This window comes from Mobula hypostoma, chromosome 18, assembly GCF_963921235.1.
Source record: "Mobula hypostoma chromosome 18, sMobHyp1.1, whole genome shotgun sequence".
Lineage (NCBI taxonomy): Eukaryota > Metazoa > Chordata > Chondrichthyes > Myliobatiformes > Myliobatidae > Mobula > Mobula hypostoma.
Window position 1 is genome coordinate 69,332,012 of NC_086114.1, and position 17,602 is coordinate 69,349,613.

Sequence of the window (17,602 nt, forward strand, 5' to 3'; positions counted from 1 at the left end):
AATCCTCTCCAGTAGTGACTCTGGTTGGGTGATAACTTTAATAGGTAGTCCCCGGTCCGCCAGGTCCAACGTTGCCTCCTCCACCGTAGCATAAGTTTTTGTCCCTTCGTCGTAAAAGACTCTCAGCCGAGCTGGATACAGGGTCTGGAATCTGATGTTGTTTTCCTTCAGGACCCTCCATGTTTCCATATATTTCTTCCGTCTGGCAAGAATCCCCGGTGCGTAGTCGTGGTCTAAACTGATTTTACAGTTGCTCCACATGAAACCTTTCTTTTGCCATGCCCGTTTAAGCACCTCTTCCTTCGTTCTGTAACTGAGAAATCTGACCAGAATCGATCTGGGTTGGGCGCCTGCCGGAGGCTGTGGTGCCAACGCGCGGTGAGCCCTTTCTATCTGTAGGTCTTTTGCGGCAGGTATATCAAGGTTCTCTCTAAGCAGCTTCTCCACGAAGGGAATCATCAACCCGGGTTTACCTTCGGTTCCTTCGGGAACTCCGTAGATCCTCACATTTTCCCTTCTTGAGCGGCTTTCTTGATCTATTAGTTTCCACTGGAGCTGGTCTTGTAGCTTCAGCATTTCTGCTATCACCTCCTCTGCGTTTTGTAGCTTCGCTTCAATTCCAACAATCCTCACTTCGGCTTCATCTATCCGCGAGTTAGTTTTTACTATTTCTCCTTTAATATCTTCCAGCTGTTTGCTGTTATCTTGTCGGAACTCGCGAATCTCTCCGAGAATCAAAGACAGAGTCACCGATTCCCCCTCATTCTCTCCGTCCTGGCTTGCCGTGGGGGAGCTAGGCCCGTTGCCTTGCTGCGTCTCTTTGTGTTTATCAGCCTTCGGAGCGGACTTTTTAATCTTGTTCTTAGACATCATCCTTGCCCCTTTTATTAATATAGTTATGCAATATTAAGTATTTGTCTAAATTTGATTTTGGGGCAGTTTACCTTCTTTTTTGTCGAGAGACCCTTTCCTTACGCCGCCATTCCCTTGATGACCCGGAAGTCGGGTAGAGGAAGTTTATTGCCCCTTTATTTCAGCCTGGCTTGGAGTCCTCCTCTCCATCCTCTTTTTCAGCTGAGGCGATATACCTTCATCCACTCAAAGCATGCCTGAGAGTTAAGTCTGATGAGTCCTGCAGAAGATTGTGAAATCACTAGTTCACTAAGATGGTTAAAATGTACTTAAAGGGAAATTACAGACTTCAGATTTCACTGAGAGTTTAGAGGTTTTGTAAGCTGCCCACAATATGTTGTCATGGTTCACCAGCAGCATCTTGCCAATCTTGTGTGAAAGATGCCCAAATGAATAAGGTTTTGATTTCACACTGTCTGGTGACTCTGCATTGGATGGGAATTTTGTCTGTTGTTTTTGGTGTAACATAAAAATGTCTTGGTTTGTTCTTAAAATTAATTCAACAAAATTTTGAAATTCTAACTCCTTCCAAAAAGCTGCTGTGGGCCGAGTTTGTTGCATTATTGTGATTACAGTTTTGTGCTGGTGTCGATAAAGGAGAATGCTCTACTCCTTCAGTAGAATGCTTTCTATACAAATTCAGGAACTAAGTTGTAAAGACAATATTTTAACAGTGTGTCATAGAGCATGCTATTGTCTTCCTGTAACTGCTGCTTTTAGATAAGGTCCGTGCTATTTATGGTTAGTCTCCAAACTCTGAATTACCATGCTTCCTTTGTTCCATTACAGATCAATGGCACTGTTACAGAAAACATGTCACTGGGAGATGCAAAGAAACTAATCGAAAGATCAAAGGGCAAGCTTAAAATGGTGGTACAGAGAGATGAGAGAGCCACACTCTTAAACGTGCCTGATTTGGACGACAGTATTCCTTCAGCAAATGCTTCTGAAAGAGATGGTCAGTATGAGCGGATGATCTTTTAGGGACCAGACTAGTATTCCTTTTGCTCCTGGCTTTGGAATGCAAGTGACACAGTGAGCAGTAATATAATGTGTTTCTCAGATTGATACAGAACAGGCAATGCATAATCTGCTGTAGACCTTGGTCAGTTTAAGTGATAAACCAGCCTTGGATGGACACACCCACTGTCAAATAGGTTCACTGAGGGAGCTGAGTAATTCCTAGGTGCACATGTGATACTGACCCATCCAATGCTGGCTGCAGACTAGTTGTATGTCAGTGGAGGTTCATTTGTTTGCATGTGGGGTTTTGCTTAAAGGAACAGCACAAGAGAATGTGAATCTTGTTTTTAGATATTTCAGAAATCCATTCACTGGTGTCCGAACATTCTAACCCTTCAAATGAGAGGCCACAACTGCGCAGCCGTTCTCGCTCACCTGATAAACGGTCAGACTGGTCTGACCAATCACACCATTCTCCACAGCCAATCAGCAATGGAAGGTAGACCATGAACTTTACTGGGGTGGGTGGGGGGTGGCATTAGAGGGCTTGTGTTATCAAAATTTGTACTGAACTCAGAGTCTTTAGTAGCCTTGGTAGATTGCATTATTTTTGAATAATCAGGTCGTGTAACTTCTTGTACAATGGGGATGTCAATCATTTGGGTTGATCTTTAATTAACTAACAGGACAACTTTCAGTCATACAAAATTCAGTGCAGAAGATGCTGAAGCCCCTTGTGCTTGTGCAATCTGGCCTGGAAACGGCCAGTATAATCCTTTGCATCACAGCACTGAACTGGCATTGCCCTCATCATTGTCTGGCTATCGCAGATAGGCAACAGAACATCTCAGCTTTTTCTCTTGGATTTGGGATCAGCTGGCTGGTACTTAAGACATTTGTGCTGGGAAACTTTGGCAATGGCTTAAGATCGAGATTGTTTCATGTCATTTCCAGCACACAGGTGTAAGGGGAACAAAATGATTGTCCAGAACTGATGTAGTACAAAAAATACAATAAGATAAAGAACACAATAATAATAAAAAGAACTTTATAAATACACAAGATAGGTTTTATACATTTAATTTATGATCATAAAGTGACTTGAGGTTCAAAAGTGTCTGTACATAAGGTGACAGGAAATGATAAAGTAGTGGTAGTTGAGGGTGTGGCGGGTTGGTTAGTGGTTGAAGGTGTAGATCAGCCTAACTGCTAGGGGGAAGTAACTGTTTTTGAGTCTGGTGGTCCTGGTGTGGATGTTACACAGCCTTCCTGGTGGATGTGGGACAAACATACCATGAGCAGGGTTGGTGGGATCCTTCATTAGGTCACTGGCCTTTCTCTGGCACCTTGCTGTATATATGTCTTTGTTGGGTAGATTGGTGCCAGTGATGCTGAGCAGTTTTGACTACCCATTGTAGAGCTTTCCTATCCACTGCATTGCAGCTACTGTATCATGCAGTGATGCAGAGGTCCACATGTGCCTAAAGTCCACAGTGCACAAAAGGTAACCACCTTAAGATCGTTATACCTTGGAGCAAAATGCAGAAGGGCAATATAATTTTTTTGTGTATTTTGAATAGACAAGTATTTTTCTTTGTAGTAAGTTTGGATTAGTAGAGAGCCAGTGGATAAGGATCAGCTGGATGTAATTTCTCAGCCTCCTCCAGAGACGGTTTGGTTTCCATTTTTCCTTCATCTCACACTTCAGTTCCTTAAATTCAATTCTACTGGAAAATGTGTTGATTTTCAGTTTGTAAAATTCAGCAGCTAACATGGTGGTTTTCCTCTTTGACTCTCCATTAATATGTTGTGCTCCACAGGACTGACATGTTGCCTAGAGAGCACTTGTTGCATTTCGAGTCCTGTAGATTGTTCACTTCTTGATGCATGAATGCATGCTTCTAACTGCATAGAAAAGGTTAAGTTTTAAATCTTGTGCCTCAGTTTCCTGCCTTTGTTCAGGACAGGGTCTGTTAGGCTGTAAGTTCTGTACTTAGAGCTTGGGAAACGCTCTATTTTTGGCTCAGTTACAGTGTGACACCAGTGTACAAAGATTAGCTGACTATGGTTTGAAAGGAGGTTGAAGAATGTAGTTCTACTTGTTTCAGGACTGTAAGTTGGTGAATACCATTTTCTATTCATTCTGCATCAAGGAAAGATACAAGTGTGAAAACTAAACAGTGGAGAAACTGTGTCGAGCAGCAGGGTAAAGAAACCGCTGACTGACTGAGACCCTGCATCAGGGCTTGGTCTTAATTTGAAACCTCAGATGCTGTTTCTCCAGCTGTTTTTAGTTCCAAATTCCAGCAGCAGCATTCTCTTGTGTCCAAGATAGAAATGTCTTGTGGATGTGTACACCTACTGGTATTCCTCTGCCTAATATTTAAGAGTTCAAAAGTAGGACATGGATATGCTCAACATCTAACAATAACCAGGCTAAAATAACCCAATGTATATCATGGTGTCAAATTATGTAAGCCTGCAGAGAAATGTGATTGAGCTGCTGCTGCTTATTGAGTTGTTTCCTGGGTATTTGTTATTTGTGTAAATTTTCAACAAGTATGTCTCTCTCATGTTGCAACTGACAATTTATTTCTGAATCCATTTTGCTGCTATTGCCGTTCCATTTGAGCAGCTATGGTTTATGGTTGATATAGCCAGATTTGTGTGTATTGAGTCTCCCTTTCCAAAGTTTTATTATAGTTTTAAGGCTGCAGAGATGTCTGAATTTACTTGTTTGAGTGTGGATGACTGTTTAAATATTATTTTCTGTAATTTCCCATCAAAACTAATTGGATCAGGCAGCTGAAAATGCATCATTATAAGCTCCGTTTTCATACGGTGGAGTGTATCTGCTAATAGCGCCTGCTTCCTGTCCCTTGACTACACACAATTTGCTGCACCCACCTTCCTGCCTGGCGATCAGATTCCGAAACTGTTTGATTCTCTAGGTCATTGTCACAAAACTCCCTATGCCTATCTCATTTACAGAAACAATTTCTTTAAGATGAAAATTAAAGTAGCAGTTTGCTTTTAGAAATTAAAATCCAATTTACTTTTTCAAAGTTGGAAAACTGTGTGAAGTTCCTCTTAATTCGACCTGTGGACATTGTGTTTTCTGAGTAAGCAGCCCCGCCTTATGGTAGGACAGATCACTGCGACTGCTTGAGAAAAGGGCTTTCTCAATGTAGTTCTGATGTTTCACCGCATTGTTAGTTTGGTGAGTAGTTCTTGTTGGATTTGCTACACTACAAAATCCATTTTCAGAAGCAACTGATTCAAAGCACCAAGTATTTTTGGCAAGTAATTTCCTGGCACACTGCATTGATGAAGCTGAATTGATCTTGTATCTTGGCAAATGACAATGCAGGAAATTTTTTTAAACCTTGGTAGAGGTTTTTAAACCTCGGAAGAGACTTCAATAGAGTGGACAGCCAGAGTCTTTTTGCCCAGGATGGAAGTGGCTAACATATTTTAATGTGTTTGGATGTGCACACAAAGAACAGTGGGTATATGGAATGTGTTGCCAGGGATGGTGGTAGATGGGACATTTAAGAGAAATCTCAGGTAGGGACATCAGGTGATTGAAAAATGGAGGGCTATGTGGGCGGGAAGGATTAGATTGATTTAGAGTAGGTTTAAAGGTTGGCACAACATTTTCGGCCGAAGGGCCTGTACTGTGACGTACTATTATATGTTCTTACCTCAAAAGTTCTGTATAATAGGAACTAATTTGTGTAGCTGGAAGTCAAAGACCTGCAGTTACTACAAACCATGGGTTGGAGAATCCTTCTGACCACTGCTTCCTGATGACTTTTTGGTCCATTAGCCACATTCTGTCTGTATCTTTTTCTGCTTTGCCTTTTGCAGTATCTGTCTAAATGCCGCGATTGGACACCTTTAATGTATCTTAATGTAACTTGCTGCCACCTCTGGCAGCAAGATCGACATATCATTCACTTCCTTAGATTTCCTTTAAAACTTTGTTTGATACCCTACCGTGGTGAGGGTGATTGACTATCCGTGCCTCTCACAATCTCTCATATAATTCTGATCACCCCTCAGCCTCCTTCACCCCAGGGTAAACAAGCCTTGCCTATCAATTTCCCCCCAGAACTGAAGTAATCTAAGCAGCATCTGGTGAAGTTCCTCAGCACTACTTTGTCTGATCCTTCTGAACATGGGTCACCTGTCACATTGCTGTCAATTAGAGCAGTGGCTATACTTGAAGTGTTGCACTGTGAGATACTTCTATGTGTGCCTAATTTATTCTTTATGCCTTTGCTGAGAGTAGGTTGACTGTTAATGTTATGAGGCTTGGAAGTTCAGTTTGTAGTAATTCACAGAGTTCACACTATGACTGTAGTCCACTGACCTGCTGAACACAAACACGAGGAAATCTGTAGGTGCTGGAAGTTCAAGCAACACACACACACACAAAATGCTGGTGGAATATAGCCGGCCAGGCAGCATCTATAGGAAGAGGTACAGTTGACATTTCGGGCCAAGACCCTTCGTCAGGACTGAAAGCATGTGGTTTGTGATTGCAGGGTTTTGCTGCTGAATGAAGCAAAATGGCAAATTCTGTATTTATTTTCTTAGTCAAAAGCCCCATGAAGATGATATGAGCAGAGGACCCAAACCAGGAGCAGTTTCAACACCAGTGAAAAGCACAGAGGAGATTTTTGCAGTTAAAGCTGTTGAAGAGCCGGTCACTGCAGTTGAAGAGAGGACAGAGAAACAAGCTCCTCCATTGCCAGGTCTGCTCATAATTATGATTGCTTTGGAAGCAGGTGATAATTTGTTGAGTGTTCGGTTGGGATAGATTCCATTAGCTTTCAGTAGGTATAACTAATTGCAAATGAGTGAACCAAAGGGCCTGGACTGTTTATCTGTGATCTAACCTGTTAATTCTGGTATCTGTCACTAAGTCAAATGCTGTTATAAAGTGACATCGGGTTTATATTGAGAGATACACTGCATGTTTCTAAATTTGCACAACTTTTTAGTTGCTCACCTTTAATGTTGTTTAAAGCACACAGTGAGAGACTGTTATTTATACTGAAAGAATGGTTTTCCATATGGCATTAACTTGACCTGTGTCTGCAGAGCCAAAGCCAGTGTATGCTCAACCTGGCCAGCCTGATGTGGATTTGCCCGTCAGTCCATCTGCACCAATTCCAAACTCGACGCATGACGATGGGATGTTGAGGTAATTCAGCTCGGGCGCATTGCCTTTGGTTGGTTTGTGCAGGCTTGGTGTAAGTTTTCTGTCCTGTGCATTGATTTGCAGCATGCTACTCCATTGGCTGTGAGAGGGATCCTGTATGTGTATAGAATGGAGCTTTAGATCATGTTCTGTGGGGCTTTCAAATTTCAAAAACGAGTAAATAGTACAGTGTTAACTGAATAAACATTTGAAGTGAAAATGTGGGGTTTATGCTTATCTCAATGAAAACCAATTTTGCAGTGAGGGACCAAGATGAATTTCCATGCAGGAGTTAATTGTGTCCATTGTCTGCTGGATGCTTTTTTGTAGTAAGTTGCATTAGTTTTTTTTAATGGAAGGCTTCTCTGATGTGAGAGAGATGGAAATAGAGATGGTCTACAGCAGTTGTGTGAGGCGTTAACACTAATACTGAGCAAAAGGGCGTTTCATCTTTATCTGTGCCTTAGAAAATTCACAGAAAATGGAATGTGAATGTAGAAAGAACTTTTGGAAGAGAAGCTCTGAGCTTGTAACTGAAATTCAAATGTGTGTTTGATTTCTTTGCCTGTTATTTGGACAGGTCTTGTCACCAGCACAGTGAGCTGTTTACTGTTTACCTCTGCTGCAACCTTAGGTGCATTTTGAATTATATTTTATTAATTTTGTATAAGATTTTGGTTTATTTGCAGTGTGATAATTGTTGTGTGGTGCACTGTGGTCTTGAGGAACGGTGTTTTGATTGACACACACAAAATGCTGGAGGAACTCGGCAGGCCAGGCAGCATCTATGGAAAAGAGTATAGTCGACGTTTCGGGCCGAAACCCTTCAGCAGGACTGAAGGTTGTTTCCATTGGTTGTATAAATGTATAGTCAGATGTCAATAAACTCAAAAACATTGGACCATTGTTTGAGATTGACCTGAGTTCATTGGGTGAGGATACCTTGCACATACAATGACAGGTTTTTGAATATTGCATTCTCCAGGTGAACTTGGAGAAGAACATCTAGTTATGTGAGGAAATTGATGGTTAACTAATTCACTGGTGAAAGGCCACACAGGTCATTGCTTTTTCTGTAAACAAATGTGCATGTTTTACGGGCGGAGAGTGAGTATGGTCTGTCTCACTTTGTCATCTTTTTCAGGCCGAGTATGAAGCTTGTTAAATTTAAGAAGGGTGAAAGTGTTGGACTCCGGCTGGCTGGTGGGAATGATGTGGGAATATTTGTTGCTGGAGTGCTGGAAGATAGTCCTGCAGCCAAAGAAGGTCTCGAGGAAGGAGATCAGATCCTCAGGGTGAGGCAAAATATTGTCAACAAATTTGTTTGATTGACTGTTTAATTAAGAACCAACTTGAGCTAATTCCGCCACTTGAAGAACACAGTAATTCCTGAGCGTAAATTTTGATTGAATAGCTTGAGTATTTTGTGACATATCTTGTCAAAAGCCAGCAGCAACACCCTTCAGTGAAGTAAGAGAAAATGATAAAAATTGTAGTTTAAACTTGTAATTCTTAATCAGATGCATGATTTTCAATTCCAGTAAGATGGTGGCACGTTCGATTGCAGCGACTTCTATGGGGTCAACAAAGGGTGCTACTTTACTTTTTAAACATACTTTTCATGTTCATAAAGATCCTGCTAGATATTAACGACTTAAAAGTACTGCAAGTCTACGCCATCAGCAGGTTGCTGGTTGGCAGAGAAGCTGAAGGAGCTGGACTTGGTACAGATTGTGCTGTTGATTACATCAGAGAGGATTCGGAGGAGTCAGTGTGCGAAGGAGGCATGCAGTCTAATAATGAGTGACTGCCTTAGTTTCTTATCTTGTGTTCGCAAGACCCTTTTGGACATTGTTAATGTGGAATGCTGCAAATCCGATTCACTGATTTATTGGCAGACTGCGGGGGAGCTGCGTGGCCTCAATCATAGCGAGGACTGGGCCCCAAGCTGTGCTGACACCTGTTTACAGCTGTCTAGAGAGAGGCATCAAAACTGGTGCACTCCACCAGGGGGTGGTTTGGTGCAATGTCCAGGCTGGAGTCCGTGCTGTCCCTTCAGTATTTGTCGGCAGAAGCCAAGCTGTATTGTGGTCGACTGCAAATTTCTGTGGCATTCATGGTCTCATGGTCTCAGGGCCTCAGGGCCTCGTGCCACAGTGTTGCCTGTTTACAGCTGCCAGGAGAGAGGCATTGGAGCCGGTGCACTCTAGGGTGGTGGGGTGGGGGTGAAGTGTCATGGCTGGAGTCAGTACTGCCCCCAGTGTTTGCTTGGCAGATGAGCTGTGTTGTGGTCAACTGCAGATTTCTGCGGCATTCATGACTTGGGGTCTGGATTTTGTTGCGTGGCTGTATTTTACTGATATCTTGCATGTGCTTGTTATCTTGTATGTGCTATATGTGCCTTGTGCTGTGTATGACTATTGGTATTATGTTTTGCACCTTGGCCTTAGAGTAACACTTTTTCATTTGCTTTATTCATGGTAGTTCATGTATGATTGAATGACAATCAAACTTGAATGAATTGAATCTGTTACTCGGAATAGCAACAGAAGATCTAATTCTAGATGGAATTCTGAAATTCTGTTGAAGGGAGCTGATACATCCAAGCCTTGCAAAATGGAATGCCAAAATTTGTTGGGAGTTGCGGCTAATCTTTTTGTGTAACTAACGTCTTTCCCCACAGGTAAATAACGTGGACTTTGCAAATATCATTCGTGAGGAAGCAGTTCTATTTCTGCTCGACCTTCCAAAAGGCGAGGAGGTCACAATCCTGGCACAGCAGAAGAAAGATGGTGAGTTACTTGAGTTTAGCTACAATCTGAAATACTAAAATGGTTCATTATGCAGGGATGTAGCCAGTTGTTGAAAAGGTCATGCAGATATCTAGGAATAAAAGAATAATAGATGGTGAAAATATGAAATAAAAATGGAAAATGCTGGAAGTACTCAGAAAATTTGTCAATATCTGTGGAGAGAGAAAAACAGTCATTACATATTTTTGACAGAAAACTATTAATCGGACAGACTTTTTCTGTTTCTGTCTCCAGATTATTTTCAGCATTTTCTATTTTTATTCCTGCTGATGATAATTAGAAACTATAATTTTGATCAACATGCTGGAGGCATGAAGTACCTAAGTGAACTATAGTTCCTATTACTACTGATAGTGGTCTACTCCCTGCCTTGTAATATGACACTTTCCATCATATTCATTCAAAAATAATTCCTGTTCTAGTCTATCGGCGTATCGTGGAATCAGATGTGGGCGATTCTTTCTATATCCGGACTCACTTTGACTACGAAAAAGAGTCTCCTTATGGCTTGAGCTTTAACCGAGGTGAAGTGTTCCGGGTGGTGGATACACTCTATAATGGAAAGCTGGGCTCCTGGCTTGCCATTCGAATCGGCAAAAATCATAAGGAGGTGGAGAGAGGCATCATTCCAAACAAAAACAGGTACACGATGAGAACTGTCACTTCTTTAAAATTGTGTGATGTGTTCTGTAGGATTTGGGAAATTGTCGCTCAAACCTACATGGTTTGAACACTTCTGGTAAAATATTTAAATAGAAACCTCTGCTCAAATTAAAGCTTTTGAGAGAAGACATTCCAGCACCACACTTTGCACCTGATTCTCATGAAACCTTTGCAGAATATTAGAAAATTGCTTCTATCTGTGAGGAGTTTGCACGTTAATCCAGTGACTGCGTGGATTTCTCTCAGGTGTTATTGTTTTCTTCCCCGTTCTAAAGACATACAGGTTAGTAGGTTAATTGATCACTCAGTTATAATTGATTGTGCGGCTCATTTGGCCTGAAGAGCCTGTTACTATGTTGTATCACCAAATAAAATAAATAAAGAATACCTGAAGAAAAAAAAACAGTACAGCACAGCTTAGTCTCTTGATTTGTTCACCGGTTGTGTTGAATTCTGTCTTTGTTGTCTCAATCAGAGCTGAACAGTTGTCCAGTGTGCAGTACACACTTCCCAAAACTGCTGGTGGTGATCGGGCCGATTTCTGGCGTTTCCGTGGCCTCCGGAGCTCAAAGAGAAATCTGAGGAAAAGCAGGGAGGACCTTTCTGCTCAGCCAGTCCACACCAAGTTTCCAGCTTATGAAAGGGTCGTGCTTCGTGAAGGTATGAATAAAAATGGGCACTCCCTCTTCTCTGCCCCTCACTTGCTCTCAGTGGTAACATTCTGACATCAAGTGTTCTGCAGGATCATCTGTGTAACTGGGTCAGGTCAATCTGTAATAAATAGAAATATCTAGGTTTTTCTCTTGGGAGTGGAGTAAGAATTCCTCTAAAACATGGTGGAATACAAATGTTTGGCAGTATTTGCAATGTGGCATAGCTGTTATTGGATTAAGTGTCCAGCAGGGGTGTGAATGGTGTAATCTGTTCAGGCACATCTTTGTTAACTTCATTTTGGAAAATTGATTGCCTTTCATCTTTACTTGCAGTAGGCTTCTTGAGTACATCAAGAGTTGAAGTTTTGTGTTCAATTAACCTTGTGCTTAATTTTTTGAGTGAAAATCAAAAGCAAAAAATTCAATACATCATGCTCAGCTTTGGGAGGAGGAGCTAGTTTAAATTTCGATAGTGACAGGGCCGGGATGCTGCCACCATCACCCAGCCTGTGTGCATTGAATTAGACCCAGTGAGAGATAGGTCAAAGGTTCAGAGCGATAATCACACATGTTATATACACACTGCTGACTGAATTATTGAAATGAATATACCCAAAGGCATCCCTAGACTGGAATTGTTGAAATGAGTATGCCTAAAGGCCTCCCTAGTCTGGAATTGATTAAATGAATATACCCTAGTTCCTCCCTAGTCTGGAACTGATTGAATGAATAGAGCCAAAGGCCTCCTGAGCCTGGAATTGATTAAATGAAAAGACCCAAATTCCTCCCAAGTCTGGAATTGATTAAATGAATAGACCCAAAGGCCTTCCGTCTGGAATTGATTAAATGAATATACCCTAGTTCCTCCCTAGTCTGGAACTGATTGAATGAATAGAGCCAAAGGCCTCCTGAGCCTGGAATTGATTAAATGAATAGACCCAAAGGCCTCCCGTCTGGAATTGATTAAATGAGTAGACCCAAAGGCCTCCCCACTCTGCAGTTGATAGACCCAAAGGCCTCCCGAGCCTGGTATTGATTAAATGAATAGACCCAAAGGCCTCCCGAGCCTGGAATTGATTAAATGAGTAGACCCAAAGGCCTCCCCACTCTGTAGTTGATAGACCCAAAGGCCTCCCGAGCCTGGAATTGATTAAATGAATCGATCTAAAGGCCTCCCGAGCCTGGAATTGATTAAATGAATAGACCCAAAGGCCTCCCGAGCCTGGAATTGATTAAATGAGTAGACCCAAAGGCCTCCCCACTCTGTAGTTGATAGACCCAAAGGCCTCCCGAGCCTGGAATTGATTAAATGAATCGATCCAAAGGCCTCCCGTCTGGAATTGATTAAATGAATATACCTGAATTCCTCCCGAGCCTGGAATTGATTAAATGAATAGACCTGAATTCCTTCCGAGCCTGGAATTGATTAAATGAGTAGACCCAAAGGCCTCCCCACTCTGCAGTTGATAGACCCAAAGGCCTCCCGAGCCTGGAGTTGATTAAATGAATCAATCCAAAGGCCTCCCTAGTCTGGAATTGGGCCAAAATAAGCACTGAATGATCTTTTATCTGCACACCTTTGGTTTAATTTTGATCAATTGCCCTGATCTTTCTGAAGATTTCTTATCTGTTAAATTACATACTGATTAGCCCTATATCCCCTAATACTTTGCACACAGGATTTGGTCCTTGGCCCTAACTTGCCAAAACTGATCCGAAAAGTTATTGAAGTAAGGTGTAGGTTTTTTCAAAAAGTTGTTTTGACAGTGTACTATTATTAACTGCTTGCGTTGTCTTTTTTAAAGCTGGGTTCCTGAGGCCAGTGGTAATTTTCGGACCCCTTGCTGATATTGCTCGAGAGAAGCTTGCTAGAGAGGAGCCAGATTTGTATGAAATTGCAAGTAAGAATTTATTTTATTTTCTTCAGCAATATTTCTGGGTGTGGGAAGATGTCTCAGAAGGTACAATTGCTGTCGTCATCACAGCGGAGCATAACTGATGCCATGGCATGATTTGCATTCAGTTCTCTGCCTGTGTCAGCAGCAGAGTCACTTGTATAGCACAGCCCATGTTTGTGGCAACCTTTCTGTCCATCAGTACTAATCCCCTTTATCTGAACAATTCCGTCTCTTTCTATGCGTGTTGATGTGTCTTTCTGGTATGTATCTCCTAAACCTAGATACATATCTGATTCCACATCTGAAGTCCTGACGAAGGGTCTCGGTCTGAAACGTCGACTGCACCTCTTCCTACAGATGCTGCCTGGCCTGCTGCGTTCACCAGCAACTTTGATGTGTGTTGGTTGATATCTGATTCCACAGCAAATTCCTGACCTGCTGCGTTCACCAGCGACTTCGATGTGTGTTGCTTGTTTTTTCACAAATAACTTGACTTCCACATTTCCTTTATTCCACTGTCTTGTCACCTTAAACTTGCATCCGCTTGCTTTTGATAACACTCTAATGAGGAAAAAACATTCCATCAACGGTATCTCTGCCTCACTCCTCCCCTTGTTCTGAAGAAAACAGCCCAGCCTATCCAGTTTCTCTCCATAACTACTGTCCTCTGATCCAGGCAATCTCGTAATGAATCTTCTCAGTACTCTCTCTGGTGCAGCTACATCCTTACTTTAGTGTGGTGACCAGAACTGCACACAAACTCGTTAACCATTGTTTTGTAAAGTTGCAGTGTATTGTTCTAACTTGTATTCTGTGAAGACAAGCTTGCCATATACTGCCGTCACCATCCTGTCCACTTGTTTTGCCATTTTGACCCCTAGATTTCTCTGTTCATCAACGTTTCTTAGTGCCCTACAATTTACTTTTTTTGACTTCTCAAAATACATCTTGCACTTGTCAAGCTTAAATTCTACCTATCATTACTCCATCCAATTTTCCATTTGATTTATATCCTGCTATACCCGTAAGACAGAAACAGGCCTTTTGGCCCTTCTTGGCTGTGCGGAACCATTTTCTGCCTAGTCCCACTGACCTGCACACGGGCCATATCCCTCCATACACCTCCCATCCATGTATCTGTCCAATTTATTCTTAAATGTTAAAAAAGAACCTGCATTTACCACCTCGTCAGGCAGCTCATTCCATACTCCCACCACTTTCTGTGTGAAGAAGCCCCCCCCCCCCATGTTCCCTTTAAACTTTTCCCCCCTCACCCTTAACCCATGTCCTCTGGTTTTTTTCTCCCCTTGCCTCAGTGGAAAAAGCCTGCTTGCATTCACTCTATCTGTACCCATCATAATTTTATATACCGCTATCAAATCTCCCCTCATTCTTCTACGCTCCAGGGAATAAAGTCCTAGCCTATTCAACCTTTCTCTGTAACTGAGTTTCTCAAGTCCCGGCAACATCCTTGTAAACCTTCTCTGCACTCTTTCAACCTTATTTATATCCTTCCTGTAATTTGATGACCAGAACTGAACACAATACTCCAGATTCGGCCTCACCAATGCCTTATACAACCTCATCATAACATTCCAGCTCTTATACGCAATACTTTGATTAATAAAGGCCAATGTACCAAAAGCTCTCTTTACGACCCTATCTACCTGTGACGACACTTTTAGGGAATTTTGTATCTGTATTCCCAGATCCCTCTGTTCCACTGCACTCCTCAGTGCCTTACCATTAACCCTGTATGTTCTACCTTGGTTTGTCCTTCCAACGTGCAATACCTCACACTTGTCTGTATTAAACTCCATCTGCCATTTTTCAGCCCGTTTTTCCAGCTGGTCCAAGTCCCTCTGCAGGCTCTGAAAACCTTCCTCACTGTCTACTACACCTCCAATCTTTGTATCATCAGCAAATTTGCTGATCCAATTTACCACATTATCATCCAGATCATTGATATAGATGACAAATAACAATGGACCCAGCACTGATCCCTGTGGCACACCACTAGTCACAGGCCTCCACTCGGAGAAGCAATTCTTTACTACCACTCTTTGGCTTCTTCCATTGAGCCAATGTCTAATCCAAATTACCACCTCTCCATGTATACCTAGTGACTGAATTTTCCTTACTAACCTCCCATGTGGGACCTTGTCAAAGGACTTACTGAAGTCCATGTAGACAATATCCACTGCCTTCCCTTCATCCACTTTCCTGGTATCCTCCTTGAAAAACTCCAACAGATTGGTCAAACATGACCTACCACGCACAAAGCCATGTTTACTCTCCCTAATAAGTCCCTGTCTATCCAAATGCTTGTAGATTCTGTCTCTTAGTACTCCCTCCAATAACTTACCTACTACCGACGTTAAACTTACTGGCCTATAATTTCCCGGATTACTTTTCGATCCTTTTTTAAACAACGGAACAACATGAGCCACTCTCCAATCCTCCGTCACCTCACCTGTAGACAGTGACATTTTAAATATTTCTGCCAGGGCCCCTGCAATTTCAACACTAGTCTCCTTCAAGGTCCGAGGGAACACCCTGTCAGGTCCTGGAGATTTATCCACTTTAATTTTCCTCAAGACAGCAAGCACCTCCTCCTTTTCAATCTGTACAGTTTCCATGATCTCACTACTTGTTTCCCTTAATTCCATAGACTTCATGCCAGTTTCCTTAGTAAATGCAGACGCAAAAAACCTATTTAAGATCTCCCCCATTTCCTTTGGTTCCGCACATAGCCGACCACTCTGATCTTCAAGAGGACCAATTTTATCCCTTACAATCCTTTTGCTCTTAATGTACCTGTAAAAGCTGTTTGGATTATCCTTCACTTTGACTGCCAAGACAACCTCATGTCTTCTTTTAGCCCTGCTGATTTCTTTCTTAAGTATTTTCTTGCACTTCTTATACTCAAGCACCTTATTTACTCCGTTTCTTATACATGTCATACATCTCCCTCTTCTTCTTTATCAGAGTTGCAATATCCCTTGAGAACCAAGGTTCCTTATTCCTATTCACCTTGTCTTTAATCCTGACCGGAACATACAAACTCTGCACTCTCAAAATTTCTCCTTTGAAGGCTTCCCACCTACTGATCACAACTTTGCCAGAGAACAACCTGTCCCAATCCACGCTTTTTAGATCCTTTCTCATTTCTTCAAATTTGGCCTTCTTCCAGTTCAGAACCTCAATCCTAGGACCAGATCTATCCTTGTCCATGATCAAGTTGAAACTAATGGTGTTATGATCACTGGAACCAAAGTGCTCCCCTACACAGACTTCCGTCACTTGTCCTAACTCATTTCCTAACAGGAGATCCAATATTGCATCCCCTCTAGTTGGTCCCTCTACATATTGATTTAGAAAACTTTCCTTTGGCCCATTGAATCTGTTCATGACTGATAGCCTTGCGAAGCCTTCCTCTCTGTTCATACTACCAACATTCATACATTCCACAAACTTAAGAACATAAGAAATAGGAGCAGGAGTAGGCCATCCGGTCCATCAAACCTGCCCCGCCATTCAATAAGATCATGGCTGATCTGTCAGTAAACTCAGCTCCATCTACCTGCCTTTTCCCCATAACCCTTAATTTCCCTACTCTGCAAAAATCTATCTCGTATCTTAAATATATTTAGTGAAGGAGCCTCAACTGCTTCCCTGGGCAGAGAATTCCACAGATTCACCACTCTCTGGGGAAAAACAGTTTCTCCTCATCTTTGCCCTAAATCTTCTCCCCTGAATCTTGAGGCAATGTCCCCTCGTTGTAGTCTCACCTACCAATGGAAACAACTTTCCTACTTCTATCTTATCTATCCCTTTCAAAACTTTGTATGTTTCTATAAGATCCCTTCTCATTCTTCTGAATTCCAGAGAGTATAGTCCCAGGCGACTCAATCTTTCCTCATAGGTTAACCCCTTCATCTCCAATTTATTAGTTGTTCCTTCCACATTCAACAAACAGTAAAGGTCCTTGTACGGATCCTTCTGATATACAACTAGTCACAGATGTCTTGCCAGAAAAATCTCCTCTACCACTATTGTACCCTCTGCCTGCCATCTCCAAGCTACTGGGAAATCCTTCTGGGAAAGAAAAATCCTTCATAATCTGAAAAATTTTTACTCCTCATGTATGTGAAGGATGTAAGAAATAAAGTCAATTCAGTTCAATTTAATATATTTTTAAAATCAGGACAGTTACTACCCTCCATTTAGGTGAAACTGGACAACACAATATTCCGCACATTCATTTTCAAGTGGTTGGTTGGTTGTTCGTCCATCGTTGACGTCGATGAGGACCTCGACACCATCATGATGGTGTCGAGACTAGCGCGTGATTTGGATTTAAGTGAGGGAGAGTTGCGCAGCGTCAGCCTCACTCTCTCTTCCCAATTCCCATCTGGATCCAGTGGCAAGACAGAGTCTAGACGGCTGGAGATGGGACTAGGTGCAGTGGATGACCAGGACATTTTCTGT

General features: G+C 42.1%; 1 protein-coding gene across 6 annotated transcripts in view; it reads left to right on the plus strand.

Moving 5' to 3' along the window:
* Nucleotides 1-17,602, plus strand: part of tjp1a (tight junction protein 1a) — a 210,311-nt gene that overhangs the window by 137,097 nt on the left and 55,612 nt on the right. For all 6 annotated transcript variants that reach the window (XM_063071083.1, XM_063071081.1, XM_063071082.1 and 3 more), the window contains exons 7-15: nt 1,702-1,870; nt 2,227-2,374; nt 6,478-6,635; nt 6,985-7,087; nt 8,229-8,379; nt 9,768-9,876; nt 10,320-10,539; nt 11,036-11,220; nt 13,019-13,114. In XM_063071083.1, coding sequence (XP_062927153.1) covers nt 1,702-1,870; nt 2,227-2,374; nt 6,478-6,635; nt 6,985-7,087; nt 8,229-8,379; nt 9,768-9,876; nt 10,320-10,539; nt 11,036-11,220; nt 13,019-13,114 — 1,339 coding nt within the window. The remainder of the gene's footprint in view (nt 1-1,701; nt 1,871-2,226; nt 2,375-6,477; nt 6,636-6,984; nt 7,088-8,228; nt 8,380-9,767; nt 9,877-10,319; nt 10,540-11,035; nt 11,221-13,018; nt 13,115-17,602) is intronic.